The sequence below is a fragment of the Kryptolebias marmoratus genome, linkage group LG2, assembly GCF_001649575.2.
Source record: "Kryptolebias marmoratus isolate JLee-2015 linkage group LG2, ASM164957v2, whole genome shotgun sequence".
NCBI lineage: Eukaryota > Metazoa > Chordata > Actinopteri > Cyprinodontiformes > Rivulidae > Kryptolebias > Kryptolebias marmoratus.
This window is the reverse complement of record NC_051431.1, coordinates 19,543,317-19,557,399: the sequence shown is the minus strand read 5'-3', so window position 1 is coordinate 19,557,399 and position 14,083 is coordinate 19,543,317. Positions and strand designations below refer to the sequence as shown.

General features: G+C 40.1%; 1 protein-coding gene across 5 annotated transcripts in view; it reads right to left on the bottom strand.

The window, feature by feature from the left end:
* dscamb (Down syndrome cell adhesion molecule b) overlaps window positions 1–13,686 on the bottom strand; it is a 152,192-nt gene extending 138,506 nt beyond the window's left edge. For all 5 annotated transcript variants that reach the window (XM_017420072.3, XM_017420073.3, XM_017420074.3 and 2 more), the window contains exon 1: window positions 12,828–13,686. In XM_017420072.3, the coding sequence (XP_017275561.1) occupies window positions 12,828–12,870 (43 nt within the window). In that variant the 5' untranslated portion in view covers window positions 12,871–13,686. The remainder of the gene's footprint in view (window positions 1–12,827) is intronic.
* Between the last annotated feature and the right edge of the window lie 397 nt (window positions 13,687–14,083).

The following is a 14,083-nucleotide window of genomic DNA, read 5'->3' as shown; positions in this document are numbered from 1 at the left end:
ATTGAAGTGTTTCATGAAAGTGTCAAATGAGAAGCATGGTGCATGGTGCATGGTGAGTTGTATCAATTAAATAAATTACTGATTTATTTAATATTTTTTATTCAATTTTTTATGGCACCTTAATTTTGTTGTAGCATGACAATTGCCATTAATATATTTTATTCTATAAATCTAGTTTTGGGTTCTGAATCCCTTTACAAACTGCAAAAATTGCTTTTGTTCATATTTAATTGTGCTGCTACTTTATTAAGAGTTAGCAGAGTAGTTCCTGCCCAATGAAATTTGCTCTAGTAGAAATACCTTTAGTAGAAACATATGGCATCTTTTTCATGTTTTCTTTGCTGAATCTTAAAGAATGTATGTCTGTAAATAAAGTTTCATGACTGTCTTTAATAATGACTTTGCAATGATTGATTTGTGTATAAAGTCCCAGTGATAATCACAATGCTAATGTTGTTAGCCTTGCTATAGCATTTTCAGTGTTACATTAGCATCTATGCAAATTGTTGGTCAGCAGCCTGTAATTAATAGGGCTTTTTGACATATGTTATTGTGCCCTCTTTACTAGGCTTAACATATACAAATCAGTGTTTTTTTATGTAAAATAAGTCATAGTCATTTAGGTTTCAAGTATTGCAACCTTCTGAAGCATAATCAAATTGAATTGTGAGGTGCCTCACACAAGTGTCACCTGCTCTGAAATGGATAAAACTGGATATACAGAATTCAATGTAAAATCTATTTTTAAAAACTGAAATAATGCTGGGGTTGCTCAAGCAGTGCTCAATCCTAAAAGACTGGAAATATAACAAATTGTGATTGTCAGTGTTCATCAGTTCCAGACTGTTTTTCAGATGCTATAATATATCATGGCACATATAGCTCAGCAAAAACAATGTTGGTCCCGCTATGAGCAGCAGGACCTTGTATGTTTTAGGACGCTCTCCTATAATACTTAAAATAGTCCGATTAAGACTTGAGTGGACATAATCAGATGAAATGAAATGTATCTAATGGCCAAAATGAATCTAATGGTCAGCATACGTTGCCTTGATAATATCATTAAGCAGCAACATTTTGCTGAGCAGATGCCTGTTGGCAGAGCCCTTACTTCGGTAAGACATGGCACATACTGGACATCCAACCTTATTATGTCAACAAACATTAGGTTAAGGGCCTTCAGAGACGCTGCTGTTGTGGGTGTCTGCTGCACACCTGCATAACGAACAAGTATCTCCAATGAGGTTTGGATTGGAGATGTGAAATGAGAAACTGCATTTTCACCTTTTACCAATAATAAGCTATTAACTGAGTTAGTTAATAGGTAGCAAAAATGACTTTGTAAGCTTATTTCAGCCTACTGATTAAATGCCTTTTCATATCACAACTGACAAGACTTTAAAGTCTTTGGTGATTTTTAAATGCATTTCTTTGTCATGCGTGTTAGCACCGTCATCACATCCCAACAGTTATTAATACATTGGAGTTACAACAAAAGAGAAAACATATGCATCTTTTAGTTTGGTCAATAAAAACCCCAGCAATAGGATTTTTTTGTTTCGAAAATGGATTGTTGGATGATTCACTAGTCTTTGTCAATTAAAGGATTTGTGGAAGAGTACTGATAACAAACATCACAGCAATGGCAACCAGAGCTGCAACATTTTCAGCATTTTGAACTGCATTCGCTACTACAGAAGGCAGGAGAAAAAAAACAAACTATGTCAAAGTCAAATGAGAGTATTTCCATAAGGATAAGAACCCAGCAAATGACACAAGCTGGGAAATTACACCATGGCTGCTGTTTTATGCTAGACAGGTAAGGCTTTGCTTGTTTTGTGTTGTTTTCAGTAGATATGTAGCTACCATCAACATTAATAAAGATGGATGCAGTGTCCTCGCCTTCTCCTGCTCGTCCACTGTGACTTCAACTTCCAGTTTCCAGTCCTGTCTCTAGTTATAATATATTCTGATGGTAGCTACACTGTATTCTGGTAACTACAGTTTCCTTGGTCGCTAGTGTTAGTCCAAGGCTAATATTAGTATTGCTGTCACAGCACCAGTATTAACTGGTGAATAATCGGTGACACTGGTTAATATCTTGCACTGTTAAAGTGCTAATTAAATTTACGTATTGCAGTGAAAAAAAAACCTACAATTTAGTTTCACTTTGATTGAATCTAATTTTATTTTGAAATACTTCGTACGATGGTAAGGCCAACTAATGAGTGCACCAACGGCAAACTCTGATTTTGAGGCACGTTTCCACTATTTACCTGGAACCTTTTTACCCTGGTAATTATTTACCCCAATAATTTCAGCCCTGTTGCTTTTCATTACATTCTGAGGTTCAGGATAGATTAGGCAAACAAAGTCACTGATGTGTATTGCTTCTCAGCTGCTAAGTGATGTCATCTTAATTGTTTACTGTTGTTTCTATTTTCTTGATTTAGTGTTAAATTTATAATAAACCCATAAAGACAAAACTTGGTTTCCTCCTTATTTGGTGTAAACATGATGATGAAGGGTTCCCTGTGATGAACGACTTTCACACTTCAGTAGTTGAGATCTGATAAATTCTAAGTTTAATCTGCCCATTTACTACAATGATTACATTTGATTAGTTTTAGTTTCACACGTTTCACAGGTGATCATTTTAATTTGCTCTGGGATGCTATTTTGCACTAATGCAGAGACATCAGGTTAAGAGTAGAGTAAAGCAGGTGAGGTAAACCATGGAGCTCAGAACAGGAGGTGCACCCACAGGAATCAGAGATGGATTGAAATAATTGTTGACTAATGGACTGATTGTAAAAGAAATGATAGATCAGCCTGAGTTTAGAGACGGAAAGAAGGAGAGCTAAATCAGTTGAACTTTAGGACACAAGCTCAGAAAAGAACACATCAAAAAAGATGATGGAGACAAAAGTCAGAGGAAATATATTGTGGGTACCATACCATACGAGTTCAACACAAATGTTCAACATTACGTTTAAATCAACACAGAAATCTGCTCAAGTTTATTTTTCAATCATTGCTGCTTCCATTTGAAAAACTGGTGCTTCGAGGTTTAACAATGAGAAATGCGTTTAAAAAACTTCTGAATGTTCAGATAAATATTTCAGTATATTGGTTACTGTGTGAGGCCTGGGAGGGAAATAAAAACAGAGATTTGCTGTAATTTCAGAATTAGGCCGAATAAATTCCACCACTTGAATCTCCCGGTTTATGCTGATTATTCTGATATTTTGTAATTTTTTGTAATCTTGCTCAAATTGTTTCATGTTTGCCAGCACTAGTCAAAAATCATGGATTTCTTATACAGTATATACACTCGACAAAACCAGAAAAGCTCTGTCAGTCCACTTTTTTGTGTTTTGTTTTATTATGGCAAATGTGAGCAGATTTTCTTCAGCACAAGAATATTTTTTAAAAACCTCTAAATTTTGAATACAAACATCTATTTTTGAGTTTTCTAATTAAATCCCAAAAGGATTAAAAGGAGAATAAGTGGATGAAAACTATTTTTTTGGCATTGTTCTCTTGTTTTTTGTTTTCAGTAATATCAGAGGGAATGTGAGGACTGACAAGGACAAATTAAGAATGTTGACATCTCACTGTTTACGTATTTTACTGCAGACATGGCTGCAGTGGCCGATTCTGGACTCCAACATCATTCAGCCTCACTGTCAAACTGCAGACAGACAGAGACTGCAGACAGAGCGGCAAGAGTAAAGCAAAAGGGATTACATGGCTCTGATGGTGTTATTCTGGACACGTCAATGTCCAAATGTAACTACAAAGAGAGTTCACTTGAGTTATTCTGGTAGCCACTGGATTCAGCATCATAACTCAGGTTTTCCTGGCTGCAAACACAACTCACCAACGTGTTCATGGTGAACTCTGTGAACAGATTTTTCTTATGCTTTCATCGTTTCAACAGCTTGATAATTTATTTTTAAATTTGTAATTATTTGTGCTTTCTCAGTGATTTCTACTACATTTTTTTTTTACTTTTGGATCAACTGAATATTAATCAGGTGAATTATTCAAGGTTCCATAAAACATCACAAGCACAAACATCGGCAATAAAGCAACTGCGTTTGTGGTGAAACAGTAACGTCATCACACACTTACTCTTAGAATATTCCATTTATTTTGGGGACACTGAAATCAAAACTACTGAAAAATTCAGATTTTTTTTTACACCAGTAGGAACATACAAACTTATCTTTATTGCCAACAACAAAAAAACATCCAGTGCTTTGCTTATGGCTGAAACAACTTGGAACGCAAAACAATAATCAGTGGTGCAGCTTCTAATTCTCCAGCATTATAATCAAACTACCTGATCAATAAATAAATGTTACATATTGACACGGACACATGAAAGAAAAATATATTTCAGGCAGTTCAGGGGCTATTTTTGGTGACAGCAGTGTTAAGATATAGCTCACTGAAAGTAAGAGAAAACAGCACTGCTATTAGATATAATTCATTTGTTGTTGTTTGTTTGTTGTTTCTCTTTTTTCTCTTTGTGCATTAATAAGACATTATTTTGAATTGTGTTTCCAGTGCAAACCTTCCTTTATTTGAGTTTAGACCAGGCCTTTACATAAATATATATTTATTTTTTTACTGTGCTTTTGAACTCTGCTTTGAAAAATAACTTACAACCGCGCTGCTCTCACTACAAATACTGCGCAGGTAATAATAGCATTATGAGGCCACAGCGGCCCTTTGAAGATACACCACTGTTCCTGATTTGTCCAGGAGTCGTGTGTGACGTGCAGCTGGTGGAGTGTGTTAATGTTGATGTCACAGCAGCTGGCTGCTCTCATCCTGTTAGCTCTGCCTGCCATTATCACCCCCTCACCGCCACCCCACAATCCTCCCTCCCTCGTTGCTTCTGCAAACTGCTGCGTGCCATGCTCATTTTAATACTCCAGACTCATTTGACCGTCTTTATGGACTTATCATATTAAACATTTATCGCAGCAATTTCCCTAAACCAAGCATGTTTATTCAACACTTAAGGGACCGCATCACGGCTCCTTTTAGCACATCCCCCCCTACTCCTCCTCACCCCCACCCCCATCATAACACACACACTTATTTTCTCCTTTTCCTCGTTTCTCTCTCCCTCTTACTCCCTCGGTCCCCGTGGCTTGCTTTATATAAACCCCTCGTCTCATATGAGGCGCCGCCTGAATAAAAAGGAGAGGTATTTTTGTACAGTTTCCTCCCTTTTTTTCATTTCTGGTCATCCTTTTCGTCCGTGGATGTGTACACCAGGGGGACTAATGCTCTGGGAAGCCAGGCAGTAAATCAGGCACAAATGTATTCTGAGCATTTAGCACTTTAGATGAATTGAGTTTCAATTTAATCATCTGATCAAACACTTATTAGCATAATCACTCGTGGGGATGGATGGTCTTGATAAAGAGACTCGGAGTAACCAATGATCGACCTCGTCTATGTGTCCTGTCAGCACTCCGCAACACACGACATACATAACGGCTATGTGCTCCTCGGGATCCATGCAGGGCCTTGACTAAATTACCTTCTTTTGTGCAGACAATAGAGGCAGTTCTCTATTTTTGTCAACAGCACAGCCGCTGCAAAATGATCTTTTCACCGCTAGATTACCCTGCAATCAAATGCATTGCCGCCAAGCCCCTGTGCCCTCTTATTTGATCTTACACAAGATGGCTTACTGCAGCATCACACCTTGCACTGAGCAGAGGAGGTCTGGGAATCTAGGAATACCACAAAGTGCTAAGATTATTGACAATGCACTCAGTCTCACACTGAGCTGGGGGGGATCGATGAGTGGCTAGAAGGGCATAAATCAGACTCCTGTGGCTCCACTCCGCGTCACACCTAAACCCACCCACCCATCTCCCCCAATTAAATGCACACATGTACAGGAGGTGCATGCACACAACATCTCACACACACCCTGCAAAACCTCTCAACATACCTCATGAAGGTGTCCGTAAATTAACATGAACGCCACCAAATAATACACAAATAAGGAACTTAAATTGCACACACGCTCTCAGGCCTTACCAACAAAGATGACAGCGCTTTAAAAATGGCGGGCTAAAAATAACCGTCACTAACTTGGTCTTAAATCTTAGCATCTGTGCCAGGTTTAAAAATAAGGAGCAGTGTCGAGAAACCAAGCTGGACCCATTTGTCTTTCTGTCACACTGTCTATCCAGCTCTGCCGCTTACGTTATCCCTTAGCCTACTTTAAGATATCTGGAAGGTGGGAAAACATGGCTGTGAAATATCTACAGGAATTGCAGTTTTAGATCATGAACCAACAAAAGCAGCAGAGTTAGGACTGCAGAGAGGCTGAAGAAATATGCGGTGGATTTTGTACACTTCATTCGTGCGTTTATTTTCTTGCAGCAGATGTCCGTGGAGTGCGGCAGAAGGCTGAACTCAAAGCAGGGGTTGGAGAGACAGCATCGCAGACCGTTCATGAGCCACAATGCATCACGCTCAGGCCTGAGTCGTGGGGATCAATTCAGCCTTGGGCTGCTGACTGTGTGGAGTTCAAAGCCCGGCCGTGGTATGTGGAGGACTGGATTAAGAGGCAGTATTTATGAGGTGCAGCGCGGATGTTTGTCTTGTGATAGATAGCAAACTCATCATACCTTCACCGCCTGTCTTTCACAATGAACAAAGGCTGTGATGTGGCACACCACTATAGGACACAGCAGATGACGACTGAATGCAATATTTTTATCTTTTTGTTGACACACTGAGATTTACATGGAGCTTTAACTCACCGTCCTTTGGAAAGGCAAGTTCATTGACCAAAATCATCAAATCATTTAGGCATATTTGAACTCAAGTGGTCAAAGAGGAAACTGGATTCAAAACTGAATCTTATGGGGGTTTTGCTGCTCAGTTCAGGTAACGCTGTCAATGGAAAGTAGATAAAGTGTGATTTAAGCCCCTTTGAGACAGATCTTTGAATGCTGGATTTGAAATATATTGTCACGACTGCAGAAAGAGTATCCGAGGAAGTAAAATAAAAGAAGCAGGACTAAACTTTGTCATCATGATGTTGATTTCAAACTTTTTCAATGAAAATCTACCACTTATTTAAAATGTACACAAGTACGCGTGTATGGTTATGCCTCAGGAGTTATTTTTGAAGGAAAGCATCAATGTCGCCCAGATTTTGTTCAGCAGAAGCGCTGACTTGCTGATATACTTAATAACATTTCTACATGAAACTACCATTCCTTAAATGAATGCACATTGCCCGCCGCCTTGCATGCCAGCATGGAGAATGTGTTGGGGTGACTCTCAGCACCAAATTTTAGCTCAATATCTGTAAAACTGACTGAGTTGTAGCCATTTTTGTGTTTGTTTAAAGCTGATTTGCTACGGCAGCCAGAGCAAAAGTCAGTCAATGATTTCCAAGTATTTTGTTAAAATCCACCCACTGGTTTAAGAGATATTTTGCTAACAAATAGGCAAACAAACAGGCACACACACACACACACACACACACAAGGCATTATATGATCACTCACCTTTCATGGAGGCAGGCGATAGAGAAATTTATTGAAAAAAAAAAGAGAAACTTGGAAAGTGAGCAACTGACTAAACAGTTTAAAATAAAAATAATAAAGTCAGTTCAGACAAAAAAAATAAAATAAAAATTGAACAAAGTTTTTAACCGGCTTTTGTCCATCATCTTACTTCACTGCAAGATGATGTATTAAAAAAAATTGATACTCCCAATGATATATAAATACTTTATTGCGATTTTGGAGTATTTACAACATAAACTACTGCACTGTAATACCATTAACAACTTAATATAAATTTTACACCCTGGAACTTTAGGTGAGCACAACTTTTTATCAATTATTCTATCAAAAAGTGTAAAAAAAAACTGTTAAATTTATTGATATTTTGTTTAGAGGTTGATCCAAATCAAGTTAGTTTTATTTTCTTCAACAGTTTCAGATATGAAAAAACAACCTTGCTGGATTTCGAGCTGGAGCTGGGAACAACGTAACACTTTCATGAAGCTCGTCATCAGTTTCATAGTTATATTAAAAAACTGCAGCAGAAAAGGATGAGGTCCCTTCTAGTTATTATGGATGGGATTTTTGAATATTTGAGGTCCAATGAAAATGCGCAGATTTAAAGAATTACTGGAACCATCGCAACCTTTGTTTTCCCTTTTTACACCTGTTAGTGACATTCAAGTTGTTTCCTAACGGTCAGTTGATGTGCTTTTTTCCACACAACACCTACCTCTTACTTCCTAAAAAAAATAAAATATATTTTTAAAAGAAAAACAACTCGGAGCATCCCAGCATCGATCTGCTATCGTAGTTTATTTTGAAAGGATAGGAAGTGGAAACTATGGTCTCGAAAGAGCTCAGCTTTACTGCCACAACCTGTGGGTCCTCCTCCACACTGATCCATTGGTGAACGTGAAGAATAGAAAGTTTTCATGCTAGCAGAATTGGCACGAAAGGTCTCTGTACCGAAAGCCAGTTTTTTATTAGAGGGTTTTTCTGCTAAAGGACTTTGGTTAAAAGGAAACTCAAATATTTACAGACAAATTAGAAGAGTGTTTTTGCTTGAAATTTCCATCCCTGCCAGCTCACACGAATACCACTCCCAAAGACAATCAGCTTCGCCCAGTCTGGCGATGTTACACAGAGCTATTTAGAAATCACTGGGAGACAAATGATGTGACAAAACATTAGAAGAAATAAAATCTGTTGGGATTTGGTTTGTAACCTGCAAAGCAACATTTGTAGCCCTCGGTGAGAATTCTTTTTAAGTAAAATTACAGTGAAACTTGTAACTTTTCAACGCCAACCTACGAATGTCGACCTCCTGTGCTTAGGGTAGCTGTGCTTTAAAATTCTTTGAAAATAAATCCAACGCTTCTCTGCGCGGTGGAGAAGAGAGGCTTCTTTCTTGACTCGGACTGTTTTAAACTGTCAAATAAACCTTTTACACGAGTTCCCCCTCTACAGTACCTGTGCAGTGCAGCACAATAATATAACATGTCACTTTGACAGGTGCTGAGTGAATTAAAAACATCCTCTCCGCCGAGAACTCTGTCAGAGAGGGAAAACCCACGCCAGATGTACTACAACCTCACTTTGCACGCTTGATCAAACATCTACATCTGGGTGCTGAGGGCTTTTCTGCTCTTCCCCGCAGATGCTAAATGATATCGTTAACATTTTAATGCAAGAGACATTTACACACGGGCTTGCGCAATTACACCTCCGATTCAGTGGAATCCAGACAGACACAGTGTGATCGGTAATTAGATTTTACATCGGGTGAAACACACACAGACGCACACACACAGAGAGCCACCAAAGCTTGCTCCTAATTAGAGAGCCAGACAGAGTCGAGGAGGAACTGTACAGTAGAGTAGCCCTCATTATAGAGCTAAGATGTATGAACTAGGGGATATCTATTATGATCACACATCAGGGTATCCATTACCCAACATTAGCAGTTCTTTCAACTGGAATCACGCGCTGAGTTCAAACCCAACAAACCCTCTTAGAACTCGTTCAAGTGAGCAAGAGTTAAGTGGGTTTGTAAACTTAATTCAGCCCATTAAATATTCACATCCAAGGGAGACGGCACAAGGTGATCTTTCACCTGCTGCATAGTTTTATGGGCTAATCTCATCTCGAAGAGCTAACATACGTCTTGTGCAAAGCCTAATTGTTGATTAGTAAACAGACTAATGGCCATGAGTGCAGCCGTAAAAATCACTGGTCAGGTTTCACCCTTGTTTCTCGACTGATCGTTGGACGTCTTGACTCCCGCTCTCTCCTACTTGCAGCCATCTCTCTGTTCCAGCTGTTGCATCTCCAGCTAGAGTTTCAGGTTGCTAATAATGTGAGGTCATGTAAAATTGGCTAGCTAACCGAGGTTGGCAGCTGTGCATTGCACTGAGTGCTTTACGGGACTAGACATTCCCTGAATTTAGAGTAAAACGTGTCTATATAAAGACCACAGCTAACCAAGACTTGATTTCCTGACCTCTGCCTAAACACTTATCTATTCACAGCAAAAAAAGAGTTTTTTTTAATTATTATTTTTTTAATTCTTATTTCTTAGCCACAACCAAGCATGCGAGTTAATGCATGTCTACAAATCATCTCAATCTTTGTGGGAACTCTGCGAGAAGCCTTGTCTCATTACATCTTTCCAATGAGAATTTGAATGGGCCAGTTTAGCTTGCTGTGCTTTTGCCCAGAGGCAGCTTTCAGGCAGATATTTAATGTTTTCTCTCCCGTACTGATGACTACATTTATAGATTCTGCTTTAATAGATGCAAGAAAGCGCAGGAGTGAGGTCTTAAATACAGGACAATACATGATTGTGCCCCTTGGTTGTGAAATGAGAGGATTTTTTTTTTAACGTTTCAAATATGACAAGAGTAATCTAAAGGTTGAGGCTGTCTTTTTGGTTTCATTTTTTATTAAATTGCAATTATTTCCTCTGTATCTTTTTCTGTTATTTGACAAGAGTTAATTAAGATTACCTACAAACTCCAACTCCCGTGTCAGGATTTGGCTTTTTGGTTCTGTGTCTGCCATTTTGTAATGGCGTCCAACTTGTGAGGAAGTACCGCCCACATCAAAGTGGACAAATTTGGTCTCGACATAAACAAGCAACAGACCCTTTCCAACCAACGGCACGGGCAGCACTTTCTGACAACACCAGGCATATGCAACATATAGCTTGTCTACCCCACATTGTGAGGATGTGAATGCGGGAACGTTTTAGGACGCAGCCCCTGACACCCATTAGGGAGGGTTACCATAGAGACAGGCCGGCGAGCAGGCCTGTTTCTGAAACAGCAAGAATTGTCTGGAATTCAATCTCGGTGCTGGCTTCAATCTACAAGGTCATTCATTCATTCTGACAACGACTGCTCAGCCGACGAACACCTCATTTTCATGATAATCAACAAAACATCCAGCCACAGAGGACCAAGACCTACAGCGCCGCAACAGCGACAGAGAAATCAAGTAAAGAACACGAATGTGTGCATCCTGAAACATATCAGCGCTGCGAACGACCAGCACACAAAGTGAAACGTCTTTAACCGAACGCTGTCTTCGGCTTAATCCCTATCAGTTGTTTGCCAGGGGCCTCCTCAATAATCCCTTATGCAATAAACGGACACAATCTTGCATGGCGGTTGATCCAATGTCAGATGATTATGATTAATGAGGATTCCTTATTGTTCCTTTATGAGTTTTAGCACAAGCTGGGCTGAGGGAGATACCATTTTATGTGGAGCCAGTGTCAATAAAACAGCACCGACTGACGGCTGCCTCGCCTCTGAAAAAGAGTCGACACAGAAACAAAAATCAATTTCGGAGCCTTATTTTATCATTCTGGCCAGGAGGAGAGAATCCATTTTGGGGAGAGATGGGGGGGCGGGGAGAGACACAAAATCTCATATCATAGCCTCTTGATGGGGTTAAATATATTCGTACCTGTAAATCTCCACAATTCTGCCGATTTCTGAAACGTATATTCAGCTTTTTTTTTTTTTGGCTATTATTATTTTAGGCCTTTTTTATGGAGGCAACCAGCCACTGGTTTGTGCTCTTTTTGAGCATCGTGTCGCCCTGATGTGTTTTCTTACAGACATTTTCTTTCCTTCCACCATCGCCTTCTTCTTTTCCTGTTTTCGTACACACCCAGTCAGCCATAAGCCCTCCCTGTAGAAGCGACTCCGGCCAATAAGTGAACGCAATAAACTGTATCAATTTTCCACCATTGATTTTAGACACTCGTGCACAAAAAAAAAATTCTGGGCACGGTGGCATTCGACGGTGTACGGGTTGTGCACAAACAAAAATGCAGATAAATGCAAGAAATAATTATAATATGCTCAACCTGGAGCCAATATTTGAACAGAAAATGTCTTCTCTATTTAAATCATTTTTAAAAATCTTAAGTTGTATTGTGTGTTTGCGAACGACCATTATCTTGCAGTTCAATGTTAAATGAGCTTGATAACAGCCTTCACATCACATTTAAGGGTCAATAAAGCTGCAGTCGCATTTGTTGTGGACAGAAACATGAATGCATTTCAATATTTTGAATTTAAAGAGAGACAAAAAAACAACAACATTTTATGCAGATACAGAAAACTGGCATAAAATGGCCACGTTTTACGCCTCTTTTTTTATTTGGGCCGATTTGAACTTGAGAAAAATATGATCCCAGAGGGAGGAGGAGGAGGGGAGAATGGGTTAAACCAAATGTTCATTATATCAAATACGTCACTTATTACTAAGGGCCATAGTGGAACAAGGATGTGACAGAATGAGAGGTGCCAGGCTTAAAAAAAAACAATAATTTAAAACCAAATGACAGGATTTGGTGCAATTAAATGAAATGAAAACAATAAAGTAAAACCAAATCTAAACAATACATTTCTAAGCCTTAAATAAATAGCATATCACAGTTTGTTTTTATTGTGTGTGTGTGTGGGGGGGGGGNGATCATGATGTGTCTCTGAAGGCCATAAGTATGTCTAAGGGGGGCTTAAAGGTTTAAAATCAAGCCTTGCCTGTTTCTCTCCCCTTTCATCAAGGGTGTCAGCTATTTATTTTTTTTTGAAAAGCTCATACAATCCATTCCATGTGGGTCACAGGTGACCTCCATCCTCTCCAATCTCCCAATCTTCAGTCTTTTTTTTCATGCTGTCTCCCAGTGATTTGTCTCCTGCAGCAGGTAGTAATGAGCAGCGCTAAGAATAGACCGTAGCAGGTGAAACTTACCATTCAAGATGCTCTGGAGGAAGAGAAAAGCCAATATCCACATGCCCTGCTCCGTTCAATCCCCCCTCCTCCTGAGCTATGCCTTCTCGTCTTCCTCCGACCGGTGCCTCCCTGGGTTTCTCTTCTGTGCGCTTGGTGTGAGGTTAAACATTTGCCTCTGTTTTGGAGCGACCCAGTCCGACTTTTAAAATTCCCTTTCTACTTTTTTTTTTTTTTTTTGGCTCTTTTAAGTAAAAATATCCCCCCGCCTTGTTTGCGCTCGGAACCTCTGTGATTGTCTTGTGCGCTCAGACTCTCCTCCTGCGCTCCGCGTCTACTCCCTGTTATTCAGAAAGGGATGCTGAAGTGCTGAAGCCCAGGTGAATGTGGTGCTGAGTCAGAGCTGTGTGTGTGTGTGTGTGTGAGGGGGGGTGGAAGGGAAAAAAATAAATAAAAGAGCAAATCCTGGTGCCAGAAAAAAAAATTAAAAGAAAAAAGGAGGGGGAGAGGAAAAAAAAGTCAGAAGCTCTGATTTACTAAATTAAACAAGAAGTGGCGGCTCATCCTTGGTGGATTGGAAAAACTGAAACTGTCTAACTAATAAAGCAACGTGAGGGCGGGAGGGGGGATAGGTGGAAAGAGAATGGAAGAATTAATAAAAAGTGCCTTTTTTCTCCTCGGACCCCAAAGTCAGATCATCCTCATCGCCCCTGTGAGTCCAGCAAGAGGCGAGCAAGCGCATCTTCCCCCGCTGCTGCCGCTTTCTAATCGCACCGCTCCGACTCTCTGAGCGTTACGCAGAAACGAGCCCGCTCCCCCCTGCCCCTGCACGCGCTTTAACTCCTCGTTGCCTTAAAGGAGCAGAGGCGGCTGCCGGTCGGTGGTGAGGGCAGGACACTAAGAAAAAAAAGGAGGTGGAAGAGTGTTTGAGAGAGAGAGGGGGAGAGAGAGGGAGAGAGAGGGGGAGAAAGAGAGAGAGAGAGAGAGAGAGAGAGAGAGAGAGCGCAGGCGGCGGGACATTTGCATTAAGGAAATGAGGCACCTGACGCACCGTTTTTACGCACGGAGCTGCTTGGGCTCAGCGGGATGAGACGCTGTCTGCTGGTGTGCAGGTGTACACATCAGCATCCGGACCTGCCTGGGATTCAGCCAACAGGGCTTTTTTTTCTTCTTCTTCTTACAAATGAGAATAGAGAAGGACGCAAATCCTCAAGGACATCAAATGACGCACGTTTTTTCTCTTTCTCTTTCTCTCTGCTCATTCAGGAGCACTTCTA